Source organism: Hoplias malabaricus, chromosome 4 (assembly GCF_029633855.1).
Source record: "Hoplias malabaricus isolate fHopMal1 chromosome 4, fHopMal1.hap1, whole genome shotgun sequence".
NCBI classification, from domain to species: domain Eukaryota; kingdom Metazoa; phylum Chordata; class Actinopteri; order Characiformes; family Erythrinidae; genus Hoplias; species Hoplias malabaricus.
In genome coordinates, this window is record NC_089803.1 from 13,431,261 (window position 1) to 13,451,537 (window position 20,277).

The window sequence follows — 20,277 nt, forward strand, 5'->3', positions numbered from 1 at the left end:
CAATACAAGAATTAAAGTCAACACTATTTCTGGCTATGCCTCATATATATTGTAAGGACTTATAGTTGTGATATATATAAAGCTCTATTGTAGTTGTGCATTGTTTTTCCGTTAGTTTCCTGGTTCACAAGATAATTAGTGAAGTTGTTGAGAAAATAGACCTGCCAGTCAGCTCACATTCCACCAGTCATTGGGGGCTCCTGGTTTTCGACTGGTCCCGTGAGTCTTCATCCATTTTCCCAGAAGGTTTCCTTCAGAAATGATGCTAAGAGGTTTTACAGACATTAAGAATGAAATATTAAATAAAAATAAAAAAATCCCTAGGTGAACAAGCCAAAGCTAGCTCGTCATCTACAGGTGCTGCTCTTAAAATTAGAATATCATGAAAAAGTTGATTAAGTAATTCAGTAATTCCATTCAAAAAGTGAAACTTGTATATTATACTCATTCATTACACATAGACTGATATATTTCAACTGTTTATTTCTTTTAATTTGATGATCATAACTGACAACTAATGAAAACCCCAAATGCAGTATCTCAAAAAATTAGAATATTATTTTTAAAAAATTATTTATAGAAATGCTGGCCAACTGAAGAATGTGTGTGTGTGTCTGTGTTGCCCTGTGAAGGACTGGCGCCCCCTCCAGGGTGTATTCCCGCCTTGCGCCCGATGATTCCAGGTAGGCTCTGGACCCCCCGCGACCCTAAATTGGATAAGCGGTTACAGATAATGGATGGATGGATGGCCAACTGAAACGTATTAACATGTAAAGTATGATCATTTACAGCACTCAATACAAGAATTACTGAAGCAATGCGGCGTGGCATGGAGTCGATCAGTCTGTGGCACTGCTCAGGTGTTATGAGAGCCCAGGTTGCTCTGATGGTGGTCTTCAGCTCTTCTGCATTGCTGGGTCTGGTGTATTACACCTTCCTCTTCACAATGCTCCATAGATTTTCTATGAGGTTAAGGTCAGGCATGTTTGCAGGCCAATTAAGAACAGGGACATCATGGTCCTTAAACCAGGTACTGGTAGTTTTATCACTGTGTACAATGAAATCTGCATCTCCATAAAGGTTGGTCAGCAGCAGGAAGCATGAAGTGCTTTTCAGTTATAATCATCAAAAGAAATAAACACTTGACATGCTACATGTGCAGATGACACCAAGATATGTGAGCAACAAATTCTTCTACTCTGCGTTCCAGGTTCCTGCTAACATGTGGGGGATCTGGCACCAGACCTTTCTGAATTTGTTTCACCCCCCAGTCCTGCAGCATCACAACACTCCTCTGAGCTTCTCCAGTCTGTACTTCAATTTAGATTAATTACTACAGGGGGTAGCTCATTCAGCGTCATGACACCCAAGATCTGGAAATCTTTGACAAAGGTGTTGCACCTGCTTTTAAAATCTTCTTTAGAATCTCAGCTAAAAACCTACCTCTTCTCCCAGTACTTCTCCACTCCATGGACCTAAGTTTCATCACTTTCTCTCGTGTTCTACATGATGAGATCTTTCGTATTAGAAAGCTGCTACGTAAAAACAATTTATTACCAGTAGCAGTCCCATCTGTAGCCACTTAGCGTTCCTTCAATTGCCCAATTGGACCTAGCTGTAGCTGCCCTGTCCACAACTGTGTCCCAAAAACAAAAAAATAAAATAAAAAAAAGAACCTGGCAAAAATGGCTCTAAACCAGTGTTTCATCTCCTTGCTCCTCACTGCTGTGCACTCAGGGTCAGGGTGAACAGTGAGTAGCTCATTATCATTTAAAGGAACAGGTGCTGAAAGTAGCCGATCTGAACAGAGCTGTTTAGACAGGGGGAGAATACTGCTGTGGTCAGACATTTCATTACCAACCAAAACTCTTCATTTTGTGAACGGGGGTTACAACAGTAATTCAGTTGATTCTCCACAATCTGCTGCCCTTGTTTTCTTCATTCTGCTTCAGGACCTACGTTTAAGAATCAATACTAACCCAGTGCCTTGTCACAGTTGGGACTTGTAAGCCCTTGAAAACCAAACAAACAAGTCAAAACACAAACAAGGTCTGGACACAGTTTATATCACAGAACATTTCAGGGTGTGTTTTAAAAAAAGAAATTCGTCTGTTACAGTTTGTCATTTTTCAGTTCATCCACAGAGCAGGACAGGAAACACCTTCAAATAAAAAACTGAAGATTACACAGCAAACAACACAGCTTTAACAGCGATGTTCTAGATAACCCATTAATAACGGTCCTGTGTCGAGTACATAGTACGTCTGTCCACAGAGGAAAAGCTTCTGCAGAGTGTTGAGGTTAAAACACAGTGAGGAAAAACGGGGTCAGACTTTTTACAATATGCACCTGCACCTCTAATCCATTCACACAACTCTCTATACACCACAGAGTGAGAGCGAGAGAGTGAGAGAGTAAAAGTATAAGAAAAGACATGAAGGGCACATGAGTGGGAGAAGAAAAGATTGCATGAGAGTGAAGGGCCAAATTACAAGAGGAACAGAAATACCGAGAAAGAAAAAGGAAGTTGTGCATAGTGAATGGAAACAAACTAATAGAGGAGGGGGGGGGGGGCAGAGAGAAAGAGAGAGAAAATGAGAGAATCTGTAGTTCCCAGCTCTAAGGCACAAGTGCTGTCTACATTGCATTAAAAAAAAACAGAAGCAAAGACAACAGACGTGAAACTCAAAGTATTTTCTGTTTAATTAAAAAAAAAAAAAAAAAAAGAAACTTCAGACAAATTAACTAGATTTTAGCCACAGCGTAAATAAACAACACCTACAACAACAAAACAAATAGCAGTTGTGTTGTTCTCAACGTAAGAGAGACATCTTCAAATTTTTAAAAACTCAGTGGCTCAATGTGTTCAGACTCAAGCTAACAGCTCTGGAGCAGAACAAACATCGGACACCTTCCAGTTCAGAGACGCAGCTGTGTCTGGGGAACGACTGAAAGAGACTAAAAACCACACCCAGAAGAACAATGCAGAGGATGAGAGAGGGGGATGGTGGGAAGGAGAGAGTAGAAGGGAGGGAAAGAGTGAAGGAGAGAGAGAGGTGTGGTTTAGGGTTTAGACGTCTCGCTCTCTGCCGTTTTGTCTTCATCTTTGTGGCCGTGGTCTCCCACGTCGTCAGGCAGCTCCCCCTCCTCCGTGGCGCCTTGGAACATGTCGTGCGTCCACTTTGGGCTCCCGCCGCTACTGCCCCGGCGAACCAGGAAGGTGCCTCTGCTCCGAGGGTAAAGGCCACGCCCACGGCCGCGCCCCTCAGCCCACTTCATCTCTCCGTCACGGTCGTCATGCTAGAGAGAGAGAGGGAAGAGAGGTTAAAGCACCTTGCATACCCACAAACCACAACACCTCCTATGGTCTGCGTCATGTTCATATACTTTTTAAAAGACATGAAATAAAGTTTCCTGATGTAAAGGACAGGTGCCCTTGCCGCAGAAATGAGAGTTGCTTTGTCACTGCAATGAGCATGTTCACACGCCTCCGCACGGAGATGATACTTCAAGAAAGTAAAGGGTCTGAGACTCATGGACAGAGTCTCTCCAAGTGTCCAGTGCCGGGTCCAGCAATAGTCACAAGACCCAAAGACTGTACTCAACCCAAACAAGCTCAGATCTGTGGTCAATGGAGAGGCGATTTATTTTAACCTTCCTCTGGTGTTAGGGTCCTGACCGACCTGTTTTTAGGTTTTAAATGTGTACAAGTGCTCCATAAATGTGTTTATTGCATCATGTCTTTGACTTGTCTTTATCAAATCATAAACACACTATACACCAACAGCCTACAGCTGGCTCCTCCTACAACCACTGGAGCTTCAGTTAGGGGCTTCTATCTTTGTCTGTTTCACAGAACAAGGAAAGACAGACATGTCCAGACACGTAAGGCCCAGTCAGTGTAGAGTTTTGTAGAGTGTACATCTCCAGTTTACAGTCTGCAACAATGAACAATTAAAACCAATTCTTTCATGGATAACGAAGAGGTAACAATGTAAACAAGAGGGAAGAAACTAATAGGTTGATAATTAATTGTTTGTAGGGGTTCTTATGGCTGAATTAAGACAAAAAATGGTCACTGCAGAAAAGTCTTACACAAGCCTCTTTCACTTATGAACTCTGGAGAAACTCTAGAGAATCTCTGGAGTATTGAGTTCAGAGATGTCCCAGAGTGGTCCTATCACACACGTAGCGTACAGAAGGGGACTGTCTGTGGTGTCAGATATGCTCTCAATGCTGAGTGCCGCAAAAACTAGCAGACGTTATAGGGCATGAGCGGCTCTGATACCACATGACTGCTTGCAACACTCAGCAACAAGAAATCACCAGGTCACTTAGTCATAGGTTGGCAGACAAGGATTACCTGAAAGTACTTTCTGCTTTTGGGGGTATACTCAGGGTCCCACTCCTCATCCTGGGGTCGGACTGGTCCGCCCATATTAGCAGGGTTACCATTATTATTGTTGCCTGGATAATTTCCTCTGTTCCACCCTCTGCCTCTCATTCTGGGCTGAAAATCAGAAGGTCCCGTTACAGCCAGGTCATATAAAGCAGTAACCTGTTTCAGCAAATGTTACATCACAGTCAGTAAAAAAATTAAAATAAATAAACGTTTGAGCAGAGGAAATACCATTCGTTTGTGTGTGTGTGTATGTATACACACACAAGACCTGGTCCTTTAACTCCAGTCTCTGGGTAACTACCAGGCTACAGAGGCTGGTGTTTCCCCCCAGGGAGGGCAGCCCCGCTTTTATTTTTTTATCTGAAACACCTAATGAAACTGGTTCGTCTCCTCACGGGTTTTAATTTTCAGTGCTGTGTGTCAGTGACTGTGGATAATTCTTTTGCAAAAGGGCTTGTCTTTTGGTGTCGCATTTAAATAACCACTAATCCCACACTTATCAAAGCTTCGAGAATTGCACTTCTGCGTTTCCTTTCCCAGGTCTCAGCACGGACTGTAGTTTCTTAATAAATTTGTGATAATGTTCACTCTGTATTTCAGGTCTTGGCGCCTCATTGTCCATTGCTCACCACTACCAAAACTGCACTAGGCTCACGAAGGAGCGTAGAAACCCCCATAACTCCCCCATTACCCTTGATTTCAGGACAGCGCTGTAAAAATTTACAGTGAAATCTGTTTAGTCCAAAAAACAAAAACCACACGCGACTACGATGGGTAAAACAGTGCGTAACTTTACTGCCGCCATTGCTGTGGTTTTCAAAGACAGGTTCTCGACGGACTCCATTTTGCATGCCGAGCCGTATAGAGCTGGACCCATGCAGTAGAAAAGCGACTTTACAATCTTCAACTGTAGGGCGAGCCCAGGAGCAAAAACACCAAAGCTTACATAGTGTTGCTTTAAATGTTTTATTTATATTCTGTCAGAAGCTTGAAATTTTGTTTCACAACACGTTTTAACTCAGTTCTGGTCTAAAACAACTGTTTAGACGCACTGATATCAGCTTAGATGGATGTAGACCACTTTGGGTAAAATTGCAACTGGGCATGAATGAAGCCACATGAAAATTGACTTTGCATGATATGTCGCCCTGACACTGACCACATGATTTGAAGCAGTTCATTCAAGAGCAGCCATCTGTGACAAGCGGGTCGTGAAAATGGGGGACGTGGGCTAGACCTGGACCAGGACCATTTTGCAATCCAGGTGACAGGTACAGTGTGCACTAATGCTAAAGTGTACCCACAAAAACCAGATACACCTCTATTTTACCACCATCAACATTTCCTACTCAGCTCAGAAGACAGTATTCGCTGATGTTTGTGCAGAGTTCATGAAAGGCTATATTTAGGTTGTAGATAGAGACACAAACTCGACTGTAGAAATCAGAGTCCACTCTGAACAACTGTCTGTGACTGAATTCAGAAGAGATTTTGAAAAACAATGAGTGGAATTAAGCTTTAATTCCCCACTATTCTCCAGCAACAGCCAGTTTTCACTCGTTACTAAAGGAAGACTACTGCTACTGATGTTTAACTGTGCTAGGCATTAGACTGTCATTAACACAGGTGGTTCCACGTTAAACCAAAGACCACTGCACTTACAAATCCCCGGTCGTATCCCCCGCGTCCTCGATCGTATCCACCTCTGTCGTATCCTCCTCGATCGTACCCCCCTCTCCCTCTCTCATAGCCTCGCTCCATGTGGCCACCCTCGTAGTCCCGTGGGCCCGGGAACTCCCGGGGTCCGAGACGGGATTTGTCAAACCCCCCTTTCTCCACATGCTCAAGCTCCTCGCCATGGTACTCTCTCGGCCTGTACGCGTGAGGAGACGGAGATGGAGACGAGGAGGAGGAGGAGGACGGAGATCGCTCACGCTTCTTCTTACTTTTCCTTGGGAAGAGAGAGAGAGAGAGAGAGAGAGAGAGAGAGAGAGAGAGAGAGAGAGAGAGAGAGAGAGAGAGAGATTGTCACAGGGGGTAAAGGCACAAAAAATAGACGGAGCAAGCAAACCCTACATTGTTTCAGATGTGATTTAAAGCAGGGATGGGCAAAGTTTTCAGCTTATGGGTCACACAGGGGCTTAAAAATCGAGAGGTATGTGAATGTTTATGTCTTTATTTGTAATGTGTTTTTATCTTTGTTTCTGCTTGGTGTATCGCAGTCTAAACAAAACAAATACAGCGTTTAAAGCAGCCCTTTGAACAAAGTTAATGTTTTATGTGTGACGTCTTAAACCAGCTGAGGGGGCCAATCACACTGCATATGTGACGAATGAGTATCTGTAGACCTAACAGACTCAGCTTTAGAGTGCCATCTAGTGGACTCAGTTGAATGTAGGACATTACAAAATTGTACTAAACTGCATTAATTTCACCTTTTTCCTGTAAATACTCAGAGGGTCAGGTAAAACAGCCGAATATGTTGAAATATAGTGACATTCATTTTAACTTCAACAGAACTGTCACAAAACCGTCTGCTGTGTCTGCCACATGTTTGGATTTTCTTGTATTACAAATATAAAAAGGGACTTCAGTAAGTTTTTAGTTTAGATGTAAAGTAAAACAAAGTATATAATATTTTATTATTCTATGAAATCACATTTAATTTCTGTGCAGTTCTATACAGTAATTTTCAATTCCCTTAAAATAATAGCTGTCCACCTCCTCCCACTGAGAACACCTCCTCCCCCTTCAGAAAAATCTCTGCGGGGGGTTAAGTCTGGAGTGTCATTTCCAATTAGAAACCATTATAAAATTACAGGATTAGTAGATTATATCCTCATCCAGAACTTATTAAAAACTTTTTAAAGTCATGACTCGCACAGAGAAAAGTGTTATGTCCTCAACGTTATTAATGTTTATTAATATGGACTCTCTATTCGTGATACACCGCTCTGCTCTTTGTCTGTCAGACTGTCCATGTGGCATGCTGCTAAAAGGCCGTTCTGTGCTCTGCATCTCTACTGAACGCCCAGTACACGACATGGAAGAGGCTACAGACCATAAAACAGATCCTTCAACTCGAGGCTGGTACATTTGTTCATGAACATATTGTACGTATGGTGTTGCAGGGGTGGGTATCCTTCTCTCCATTTACAGCCAGTCAGGCTGTGAAGAGTTTTATCTGTGTTCTTTTTTGGTGCACTGGGAGAATTTTAGTGAGGAGAAAATCGGCCTCGGTGTCACCCAGATTTCCCTGAACTGTACCTTCCCTGTATTTAGTGATCTGGTGCTCTGTAAATCTTACTTGGACTTCTTGTGTTTGGAGGGCTTGTCTGGAGACAGTTCTCGGCTGGGGGTCCGAGACCCGGCTGAGCCCTTCCCCCCCTCGCGTTTGGGGTATTTTTTACGTCGCTCAATATCCAAACGCAGGTCCATTGAGTCTCCTTCATATTTTTTACCATAGTCCTGTGGAAACACAGCAGTGGATTTCAGAGTTAATATAAGTACGCCTTTGTTCGTACACTGAACAAACACTGAGCAGTTATTAACAACTGTGGATTAGGGTCAAGTTTGACTCAGAGCCTCATGTATAGAACATAAACCCAATAAGAATACTGGTTTACTAGAAGAAGAGAAAAAATAAATAAATAAATAAAAACAAGTCTAGTCCAGGGACATCTCCACCATTGGAGAAATAGTGGAAATGGAGAAAAAAAATGAGAAATAATCCCAAAACCCCAGGTCTAAAGAGGATTTAAAAATGCAGGAATTCAGACCAAACCTTGGCTTGCTCTCTTTGGTGGATCTATGGCCTAGGGCCAGTTTTCCAGACCCAGATTTCCAAATCCAGTGGGGATTGCTCCACCTAGACTTCCAAACCAGTTTTCCCAAATACCAACTTCCAAAATCCAATGACTGTTCCGCACTGGGGCTCCAATTTAGTCCAAGACTATGTTTAAGCCCTGTGTGAGAATCCAGCCCCTACACAAGGCTAAACTTACTGGGCTGGTTTCACTGACAGGGATTAAGTTTAGTTCTGGATTATATCCTCTTTTCAGTTAAAACCAATATCATAATTCAGAATGCTGCGTGGTCCAGGACAAGGCTAAATCTCTGTCTGGGAAACTATCCCACAGTGTCCAGAAACCACTGAATGGTTTCTCCAGTGTGGGCCACCAGCTAACCACAATCCAGACACTGTGCACCATCTAGTGGTGGCTCAGGAGATTGGCAAACAAGAAACACGTTAAATGGAGACCTTCCCTTGTGCTGTGGTCACTATCAACCCCAAACCAAAACCTCCTCGAAGACCTAACGCTGAGTCATGTGTTTTAGATCAGGGCTGAAACCTGTTCTGTAATATTTTACCACCTTTAGACCCCCGTCTCTCAAGACATTATGTGATTTCACCTTGAATGACACAACACAGTGTTTCTATACAGTACCACAGCTGTAGACAGTATATTGTGACAGTGCAGGATAATGTAGATCACCCTCTGGAAATGTGTGAAGTATAACAGAGTAAGAAAACCAACATGAATCAAAACCAAAAGTGAAACTACACGACAGAAAACTGAACAGATCTCATGGGAAAGCAGCATGCTCCATGCTTTCCCCATGGTGATTATTAGTACAGAGCCTCACTTGTTCAAAATGCATTTTCAAGGAGAAATACTTACTATGGCGTTTGCTTAGAGGTCCACTGAAAGGCTTGGACAACAGCATCAATTGTCACTTCCATTTTGATTAGCCTTTTGTTTTGGGCATGTATTTGAACCCACCGATTAATCATACCACAAAAGCTGGAGGGGAGGGTGTAATGCTCAGTAATACAAATGGTACTTTCATTCTTGCGTATTAGAATTATGCGCCTCCTTTAAATGGGGGGGAGTGAGGGGGGAAAAAAAAGCACATTGCAGTTTCAGCTGGCACACATTTGGGCTGCAATTTTGGATTTGAAAACTCTCTGTCACCTTGTACTCGCTCTCTTCCATATCCTCAAACAGACGAGTGTGCTTCTTAAAAGCACTGGGAGACACATCAATTCTCCTAGAAGGACAGAGAGGAGGAACACGAGTAAGGAAATCGTTCACAGAAGCTCTGTAGATAATGCAACAATGAACAACTTAAAGCTGCACTGTGTAACCTTTTGGGGATTTGAAGACCTCTCTGGTGGAAATGTGTAACTGCATGCACAATGCGAAAGAACGCGTGTGTGTTATATTTCAGCCCCTTCCTCCAGAAGATGATTAAAGTAATTGTAGATGAAGCTGAACAAGTGTCCTTCTAAAAACAACTTGGACAAATCTTTGACATTTCTTCAAATGGTGCAAATGAAAATTAATGATCTAGTACTATCATATTTTGTGTGGGTCTACTTTATGAGCTTTGTATATAAAAATGACAGTTTAAAACTTATATCCTTGGGCTGTAAGGATTTTTTTTTTCTAGTTGTTACTGGTCTGATACCAGAATTTTAGCTGATATTATAACTGATACATTTTTTTTTGTACTTGCGCATATGCACTGACTAATAATATCCACCAAATGGCTGCCCATACCAATACCTCTAACACACTGGACATTTTATTCTTTACAGAGGGACTCTCAGCAGTGCACACCATATTCCAGAAATCCTAGCCTTAAATAATCAGACACAGTGCAGATTTAATCCCAGACGTGGGTTGTATTTACCTGTGGATCTCAGGACTCTTTCTTTGCCTCATTTCCATCTGTGCAGCTTTTCTTTGGTACATGCCGAATCGCTCGTTCAGAGTCATCCCAGACGAGCGAAAGTGTTGAGCTACAGTGAGGAAGAGAGGACACAAGAGGCTTTCGTCACTGACATCAGACAAGAGATAAATCTGATCCCACTCCTTTTCCCTGGTGAATACGCACATGAACCTGGACACGTCTGTACCATTAGAACCTCAAGGCAGCTGAGAGCGAAGTGACAGGAATAGAAACAGTTAATCTGCGTTGATTAAAAATGGGAGTTACCTTTGATGTGATGAACGATGTTGACTATGTGTTGAGCAAACAGCTCTGAGGGGCTGCGGCGGAGCTGAGCAGCCTGAATGTGCTGGAAAATGGAGCGGAACTCCTCGTGCTCTTTCTTTGCGGGGTGCACTAGATCCTGAGACAAACGCCTTTCTTTGGCCAATGCACCAGAAGAGCTAGAGGAGGGGAGAATGGAAACTGGAGATGTTTATAGGTTCAGGGAAAGCTGTACACCATATAGATCTTATGGAAGTGACATTTGCTGGACAGAGTCATGCCCGTATAAGGATCTGTGAGGGCTGACGTATTTTCTCCTGCGTTACTGAATATTCAGAAGATGAAGGAGAAAAAAAAAAAAAAAACACGGGGTGAAGCAGCTTTGTTTTTCTGCACCAAAATCTTGAAAATGTTATAAATTAATATTCATCAGGCATCATCTGTTCGCCGTTTTAAAATGCAAAGAGATTTTTCCCCCACTTAGCATTCTTTCAGAGGTGTCTCGTTTTTTAGTTTATAATTAATGTATTTCTCTGCTGTTCAGATTGAAATGTATGTATATTTTATTTAACATTATTTTTTAATAACTTATTTTACTTACTGCTCATCTTAATTTTGAATTATACTGCAATTTACATGTTTGTTTCATTTTGTTTAGTTTCATCTGTTTTATCCTGTTGCATTAATGCTGATATGTAAATAGATTTATATACATTTATTTATTTCTCTATGGGACGACATGAAGTTTCATCCAACTTGAAGCTAACAGGCTTCAAATACTTGAATAATTACCCACACAGACACAGGGAGAACACACCACACTCCTCACAGACAGTCACCCAGAGGAAACCCACGCAGACACAGGGAGAACACACCACACTCCTCACAGACAGTCACCCGGAGGAAACCCACGCAGACACAGGGAGAACACACCACACTCCTCACAGACAGTCACCCAGAGGAAACCCACGCAGACACAGGGAGAACACACCACACTCCTCACAGACAGTCACCCGGAGGAAACCCACGCAGACACAGGGAGAACACACCACACTCCTCACAGACAGTCACCCGGAGGAAACCCACGCAGACAGAGGGAGAACACACCACACTCCTCACAGACAGTCACTCGGAGCGGGAATCGAACCCACAACCTCCAGGTCCCTGGAGCAGTGTGACTGCGACACTACCTGCTGCACCACCAAATCTCAATCAATATACTATAATTATAATATTGATAAAACATAAAAGCCACAGAAAAACTGCCAAGAACAAACAAGAAACATGACATCACCATCAAACCAACCTCTTGACTTTGTCAGTATTAAAATTTTTAAACTAACTTTAAAACTGAGGGTAGTGGCCTGTAATGAACGCCAGTCAGTGACAGACGCTGTAAATAATGCATATTGAAATTTTGAAAGTGTGTTTAAAAATTATATCAGTGTTATTGAAACATTTTAAATTGCCATATATATATATATCGATATTGAATTGTTGTCCAGCCCTACCTGTAGTATTTGTTGTATATAAAAACAACCTTGTAATCCAGAGGACCCACTGCCATTCAGAAATAAAATGCAGTGGGAACAGCATTCTATCAGCTTCAACGTGTTCCTTATTTAGGCCTGATGTTGACTACAAACCAACGGAGACATCTCTGAGGTCTAAAACCAGTAGAAAAGGTTTTTCCCACTTACCTCTCAGCCTCTTCATTGAACGCTTTCAGACTAAAACTGAACTCAGGCTCTTTCTTCTTGGTCGTTCGAGCTGGAGGGGACGCCTCCTTTGCTGCAGGGAAAAGAGGTCGACCCCTTTCCGAGGTTCTTGGGGGCGAGGGAGAGGACGGACTCACGCGATTTTTCTTCTTCTCCTTCTTCTTGGAGGCCTTCTCTTCCTTGCGAGCCGCCTGCTTGCGGCTTCGGTAGAGCTCCTCCATCACATGCTCGTCCTCGTCCACTTCGTCTTCCCGCTGAGCCGAGTCTTTGTTAGGGGCGTAGTCGTCATCCCACTTCCCAAAGCGTTCCTCAAACAGATCCCGAGCAGGGAGAGTGGCTTTGGACTTGTACTTTGTTTCCTCCTCGGTTTTCCTCTCCTTCAGGCCTTTCAGGTACGCTTCTTCCTCCTCATCCAGGAACGGAAGTCCTTTATCCGTCTTCGTCTCCCCATAGACGGGCTCCGCCTCAAAAAGTCCTCTCTGCTTCCTGCTGCTCTTCTCCTTCTCAGCTTCTTCAACATCGGCCTCTTCCTCCTGACCGTTATCCCAGTCCGTCGGCTTTTTCTTCTCGGCCAAAAACCTGAAGTAAACAATCAAAAGTGCTTCCTATAATTTTTTTGTGTTAGGGCTTGAATAAGAGTCGATTAAGAAATGTGAGATACTTCATGTGAAATATTTACTGTAACTGACCTTATAGCTGTGCTAATTCAGGACTGTGTAAGAGGCAGAGACCACCCTAACGTTTAGAGCCTTTTCAGTCAAAGCAGGCATTAAAGTAGACGTCCTCCTTCCAAATCTGGGAGGGCAAGATTATTTCTAGAACTCCTGTTGACACCCCTGTCTGTAGATGTCCTAGATAAAATGGCGCAGTGTTTGCAAATAACATCCTTTACACTTAAAACCAACTCCAACCATCCCTTATAAAACGTACGCACATGTAAACGTTCAGCACAGACGCAGTGACGCAGTCTGCACGTCCAACCAGCAAATGAAGGAGACATGAGGCAAACATGCTGTTAGAGAGGCTGAGGTTGTGAAATCATGAGGCTACAGCAGGGGGCGCTGGTGTCTGGCACAGACCTGTCACAATAATTATATTATCCATTTATTCCACAAAACATAGACATTACCAATTTTTGCTGACCAGTGTTGTCCACTGGGTTGTTTACATAAGACAAAATGGTTCATTACAATTATATCTGGGACAATGAAAAAAAGGGGCTATTGTGACAGGACAAGCCAGACATGCTGCACATTCAAGCACAGAGTTTTGGACATTTCCAGAGGCAGTAAACTGATGGGTTCAACTGGGGATGCGCTGCCCTTGTACCTTGTGCCTTTGTGTCTCTTCACCCTGTCGTCATCACGCCGTCCGCCATTTGAAGTCTCACATTCAGCCTCTCAGACATATTCAATGACCAGTGTTTAGCTGAATCTGTTCTGCGTCTCATGATTTCAACCCACCACAAAATAAACCTTCAGTGATGTTGAGGTCTGGGCTGGGGGCGGCCAGTCTTTTGTTATGAGAAACTTATTTTCTCCTCCCTCTCAAAGAGGAAATGGCTGCTGTTGATCTGATCGACTGGTCCTGCACGACTGGTAAAAGATCTATCCTTTATCTATATTCCCGTTTTTTGTTTCCTCATTTTGCCTTGACTAATGTAAATGGATTCTCTCAGACCAGATCTCTTGAGGAACGAAGAGCTTGTGTGTAATGGCTGCTCTGACTGGGGGGTCTCCGACTTCTGCACAGTGCTGTACGTTCACTACAGAAGTGAAAGCTCATGACAAGCAAACAGTGAGCACTCAAAAATAAAACTGCACCACAGCAGACAGCACTGACCAGGACTCGTTTTGGGAAATATACTTACATCGTCTAAGCTTTATCTCCTAAATTATGGGATTGCAAACAACCTCATAGCACAGGGCAACAGCCAGCAAGATTTGGTTTTTATTTGCGTTTGAATAGAGTTGACTTCCATTTTACCCTCTATTCTCTTCCGAGGACCTTTGTTTGCTGCGCACAGACTAAACACATTTGAAAGAATGATTACAAATCAAATACTACGGGAGAGAAACAGAAAGAACAGAGGGATGTTGAAAAAACAATAATGGCAAGGCTTCACAGAACACAAGCCAAGAGGTCACGTACTTTTTGAAGGCGCTGGAGATTTGCGCAGATTTGTCTGTCGTCTTCATGTCTTCCTTTGAGAAGAATCCAAAGCCAGTGGAAGACGAGGTTGGCTTTGGGGGGCTGTTGGATTCGATGCTTCTCCAGAGAGAAGCACCGTTACCAGAGGCTCCAGAGAGGGACACTTTGACATCGGGTTGAGCTGTGGACGTTTTTGGCCCCTGGTTGGACTGTTTAGGGCTGGTGTCGTAATCGCTCATGCTCTCCCATTTGCTTGGTGGCTCCTCGGGGACCGCTGCCGCAACCGAAGGCTGTTTGGTTTCCTCTTCTTTAACTGGGACTTTGCCCTCCGCGGGCGACCCCTTACTCTTGGAGTCTTTGGAGTGGGCTTTTCCCGCATTTCGACGCCGTGGGGAAGAGGAACGAGATGAGGAGCTGGATCGTCGGGAGCGGGAGGAGGACCTCTCGGAAAAACGGGAGCGGCTGCGGCTGCCGGAACGCTTGCGAGGGGAACGAGAGCGAGAGCGCCCCCTCTTGGGGCTATGAGAGTGGTGAGACTCGTACGACTGCTGCTGGTCTCGGTGCCCACCGTGCCAGTTGTTGGAGCGGTAACCATAATTACCGCCTCCTCGGTGGTAGCCACGGGGGTAATAGCCACGCCCCCGGCCACGGTTGTTGTAATAGAAAGGTCTCCGGTAACCACGGAAACCACGATTGTACCCACGATTTCCTTGAAAATCTCTGGTCGGGTAGTTTCTTTCCCGGCTGTGAGAGCGGGAGCGGGATCTAGAGCTGGGGGAAACAAACAGAAGACGACAAGAGGGTGAGAAAAGACAATATACCATTCCTAAAAAGCCTCAACACAAAATGACATCCCAGATAGAAAGCAGATATTGGTTATTTCTGGGAGAGGTGCAGGACAGCTGAGCCACTCTCAGTGAGCCGAAAGTGGACCCTTTTATTAAACACAAGCTTGCCACATGTTACAAAACATAGCTTTGCTGGCTGTGGCAAATTGGATTCCAGCTGGCAAAATAATTCTGGCCCTGGTCAGGCCCACAACCCCCATTTTGTGTTGACAGCAATTGGGCAGACTGCTGCCACGAAGGCCACAACAGATCACCAGAGGGCACTTTTCTGGGCCAGTCCAATCTTTGCCAGCAGTGGTCCAGGTGTGTTTCGTGAGGTGTGGCCAGAAGTGGTCCTCTCAAGTGCTGTCAATCCATGTGGTAACGACAATGAAAATTAACTGGCGAATTCCAGACCTGGGCCAAAAGAGTTTTGATCTCTAAGTTTTATTTATTTTACTTATTATTTTTTTTTAGGTGAAAAATTTACCTCCTTTAAATATGTAATATTTTCTGCAAATTTGAACGTCCAAAAGTAAATAAACTGTATAAACTAACTTAAACATAATGTGCCATAACAGGAAAAGCAGTGTGTCAGAATGATGTTAATCCAGCAACTTACACACTGCAAAAAATTAAATCTAAGCAAGTAAAATTAGCTAAATATCTAATATTACTCATTTGGAAATTGCTGTAAGAATATAATAAGATTATTCAACTTATTTCTAATTTGTTATTACCCATTTTAAACTGGTAAAAGTAAGTAGAATAATAATATTATTATATCCTTACAACAATTTCCAAATGAGTAATACTAGATATTTAGACTAGATTTAAGCAAATTTTACTTGCTTAGATTTCATTTTTTGCAGTGCAGAAAATGGCTCTCTGTGGAATATGGGTTAATTTTTCAGAACTTTGAAAGCAGTGAACAAAGGATCACTCCAGGAAGAGGAAACCTGGACAAACACGGCATTAATATATAATGAGAACAGTTCTTTAAACTTAATAAAGCATTAAACATAAGCATGACCACTTGGGGGCGCTGTGGAACTGCCCTATTGTCCTCCATGTAACACACATCCTGACACGAGTCTCCGCCATCAAACCCTGCTCCACGGCTTCAACAAAAAAGCTTCTGACACGATCCACAAGCTCAAAAACGCAATAACCCTGGACACCGGGGCAACAACCACAAAGTCAAATCACTGCAGTTACTTTACTGTTGACCACTGTGCAGCATTCATTCACCAGAAACCAAATGCTGCAATGATTAAACAAGTTTATTTCCATCTTAACACCCTGTTTGTTTAAACCTTTTATAGCTTTACAGGATCAGGTGCAAGTTACTGTAAGAAGATTTATTTGGCTTTGTGGCTTTTTTAGTTTATTTCTGTGGGTCTGGTCACCAGGCTTTTTTTTACACAACATAAAAGTACAGCACATTTTCAAAAAAAAAAAATGTCGGAAAGAAAAACACAGCTAGTCAGTGAGGACCCAATAATATTTGTGACAGAAGAACACTTACCGGTAATGTTTTTTCATTGGAAGAAAGTCAGAAAAAAAATAATATCTATCAGAAAACTAAGCTAGTCCACAAGGGTTCATTTGACATCCTTCATCCAGCAGAGCAAACCAGCATTCGAGACAGAGCAGAAGCATTTCTACTGTAATCGAGAGGCAGCAAGCGAGCGAGTGAGCGAGCATGTGTGAGAGTGAGAGAGAGAAAGAGAGAGTGAGATAGAGTAGGAAGAGGAGGGGAGAGAGGAGGAGCCATTTTCTGAAAGCCCCCAAAACAAAGTTATCTACTTTACTACTTGACGTTAACACCATAATGAGTCTTTTTTTGCCAATGAGCAGGTGTCTGTACTCTACCAACCCCCCCAAACAACATCGAACGACAATAAACAACCTGCTGAATAACAGAAGTTAATAAAACAGAAGGGCACAACTTCCCTGAAGTCATAAGCAAAACCTGCTGTCAGAATTAAGTTTCAAGTCAGAGTCCACCCACACACTCAGCCACATGCCTCCTCGCTGATGAAGAAATTAAAGGTGCTCTATGAAATTAACCTGGTGCCAAAAAGTGCTTGTGAGAAACAGTACACAAGGAGAAAACAGCGGAGCTCTGGGCGTGCAAGAGTGTCTTTCAAAACCTGAAAACCTGTTGAGCAATGTCCTTTATTTGTTTGTGGAAAACACTTAGGTTTTCAAGAGATTTAAAAAAATAATAATAAAAATAATTCACCCTGCTCATAAACAGCTTTCAGACACCCCCCCCCCCCCCCCTCACACTTCCCAACTTGTGTTCAAACTCCAGCCAATCAGAGCCATCCCTGACATTGCGCCAATAGTAACAGTTTCTCAATCTGCCATGGTGTTAAGTTGTGGGGGGTTTGTGACTGATGAACAACTTCTGTTTGTGTTTGGGGTTATTATGTGAACGGAAATTAAAACTTTAATTGAATTTACGGATATTGTTTATCCTCCACTTGTATTTTAATTTGCAGTTTCCCTTTGTCTTATTGGTTTCTCAATAAAAACATTTTTTTTAAAAATGATGAACAGCTTGGGGTTTTAAAGTAATCAATTCAGACTCTTGAAATCAACTCATCTGATTCAAATCAACAAATTTTTAACCAATGAATCTTGTGTGTTTAAACCAGGAGAGTGTTAGAATCACAAAAAGAGTCAAAATTATACCCTTAAATCATAGCTTAGATGGTACAGATCATAGAGATCCTTGATTCAAGTCAATGAACCAATGACAAGTTCTGAGCGTGCTTCAGAACGAAACTGGAGCTTAGTGTCGACTCAGAGTTTCAACTCTCAGAATCGCTGGCCAAGCGTTGACCCCGATTCACTGACTGTTTCCCCACACAGGAGTTGCGAAAGACTCCTGCGAAAGGCAGTGCTGAGAGGTCTTTCAGGGTCTGCTCTGAGCACCACTGTCCTCTCCAAGTGCCACAAACATTTTGGCACGACACAGACTGTTCTTTCAACTCTGTCCAACGGACTGTAGCGGTACTGCTGTGTGCGCTGGGATGGATCCTACACTACACGACTCCATTTGTAGTAGGGGTGCAACGGTACACACATTTCACAATACAATTCACATTGCTGTTTTTGCTCCACGATACGATACATTTTCGATACAATATGGAGAAAGAACATGACTTCAACTTCCCTTTCATTTTTTGATGTAGAGTACAAAGAGGCCAATACAAACACAACCGTATATTTGGAAGTAGATGAATGGAACCACACTTTTTTTATAGAAAAAAAAAAAATGGGGAAATGGAGTTAACATAAGTTCTATCTAAAAGCAGAGCTTTAAGTTCCCAGTTTTGCACACTTGACCTGCTGCTCTTTTAGACTCATTCCGTATTTTACGTGATGGTTTGTGACACTAGTTCCAGCCCATTCATTCCTGCTCTCTCCGATAGCCATTTCACATCCAGCTAATCGTCCAACAGGCTAACCACAACCATAGCAAGGCGTTGTTTCCCCCAGTACCTCTAAACACTTCTCCGGCATCGTCATAGTAACACAGCATTCCTAATGTGCCACTGTGCTACAACACGCCCCAGAACTATGTCCTGCTCTGCAGATGGCTGCACCTCATTAACACGAGTTGACAAACAGCTCAGAATGTTTTTTAAAAATAAAATCTTCATGCATTCGATTCACAGCTCGTATCGTATCAAAACCCCCGTATCGAAAAAAAAATGTATTACTATGTGTATTGTGACACCCGATCATCCAATATTTCTCCCAAAATCAAGAGTATTAATAGGCAGCTTGTCCTTCTTTCCAGACTCTCCTCTTTCTGTGAGAACACGGCTCTTCAAAGCATGGACTTGTGTTGTAAATGAGCCCTGGCCATATTTGTGTAAGTGAACAGTGGCATTTTACCTGTAACGATGTTTTCTGGACCTCGAACGCGAGCGGCTGCTGGAGCGAGAGCGCGAGTACGAGCGAGACCTGGACCGGGACCTCGATCTGGAGCGAGAGTCCCTGGAGGGAGAATTCTGCGGCTTGGACATCTTTAAACCACGATTCCTTCAAACCTGAGAGGACAAGAACACACAGAGCAGATGTTTTAACTACAGACACATACAGACAGATTTTGAACACTGATGCAGTCATACCTTTCTGAATAGTTACAACTAAACTTCTACTCTAGCAGTTCCAGTGATTAAGGTTATAGTTACTACCCAATGTGTTATTTTCTGTGTTTAATACCATATTGTTTTTGCTTTGTGACTGGGACTCTCGCCTGATTTTGGTGCTTTCACTCTTCTTAGATTCTTTCAGTCTAAAATATAGGGTAATGGTAAAGAGAGCCCTACAAATGTCAACTATTTTTTTTCAGGAAGTTACACAGTACTTAAGTTGTTTCTGAAAAGGGTAACTGCATGTCATTGCTACTTCTTAAACGTGATGCATTCCCACAAGAGTTCTGGGTCGTAATGAAACGTGTATAACCTGCTTTTTACACAAAGGACCAAAACCCACAGCAGCATTCTCTCCCTGTCTAAACAGCCCTGTTCAGAATGGCCAGTTTCTGCACTTGTTAATTTAAATGACAAATAGCCACGCACAGCTTCACCCCCGAGTGAGCAGCAGCGTCAAGCAAAGCTGAGCAACTCTTGATTTAGCCGTGGTCGCTCTGTTCTCTTCCTCCTCTGCTCTAATTTTACTCCGTGCTCATATCTCCACGCTCGTCGTGTCTGTTAGAAGCAGAGCAGAATCAGACCTACTAATTTTATCGTGTTATTAAGACAGATCACAGAAAACTGACCACATTAAACCTTCCTTTGAGTGTGCATGGTCATGTGTTGTATACTGGATATTTCACTATGACTTTTAATGTGGCTTAGCCAATCATCTCCCAGAACCAGAACTATTTGTAAAATACTCAGAAATACACAGAGTTTTAATGGCCCCTCAACCAAACCATCAAGCTCTTTCAGGCTGTTTTAAGTACTAGGACAAGCAGGTTAATGGACGTGAACAATGGAGGCCAACAAGTTTCCAGAAGCAGGTTAGGCATGTTTGTGAATGTAGTAGAAACCAGGAAACTGTGTTTCTGTGGCTGAGCAATGGCAGAGGTCTTTATCTGAGGCTTATGTGCAAAACACAGTCCATCAAACAGCTCCTTACAGAACAAGTTCAT

The 20,277-nt window shown here is 42.9% G+C and overlaps 1 protein-coding gene across 4 annotated transcripts in view; it reads right to left on the reverse strand.

Moving 5' to 3' along the window:
* Positions 1-1,678: 1,678 nt before the first annotated feature.
* The window catches only part of thrap3b (thyroid hormone receptor associated protein 3b), a 37,315-nt gene continuing 18,716 nt past the window's right edge, over positions 1,679-20,277 (reverse strand). For 2 of the 4 annotated variants that reach the window (XM_066667213.1, XM_066667212.1), the window contains 10 exons: positions 19,014-19,168; positions 14,272-15,042; positions 12,103-12,699; positions 10,406-10,581; positions 10,100-10,208; positions 9,379-9,454; positions 7,710-7,870; positions 6,065-6,353; positions 4,364-4,510; positions 1,680-3,300 (listed from right to left, as the gene is read on the reverse strand). In XM_066667213.1, the coding sequence (XP_066523310.1) occupies positions 3,064-3,300; positions 4,364-4,510; positions 6,065-6,353; positions 7,710-7,870; positions 9,379-9,454; positions 10,100-10,208; positions 10,406-10,581; positions 12,103-12,699; positions 14,272-15,042; positions 19,014-19,144 (2,694 nt within the window). In that variant the 5' untranslated portion in view covers positions 19,145-19,168 and the 3' untranslated portion in view covers positions 1,680-3,063. Of the gene's footprint in view, positions 3,301-4,363; positions 4,511-6,064; positions 6,354-7,709; positions 7,871-9,378; positions 9,455-10,099; positions 10,209-10,405; positions 10,582-12,102; positions 12,700-14,271; positions 15,043-16,626; positions 16,771-19,013; positions 19,169-20,277 lie in introns of those variants that run through there. The other 2 variants (XM_066667214.1, XM_066667215.1) reach the window with 2 other exon arrangements.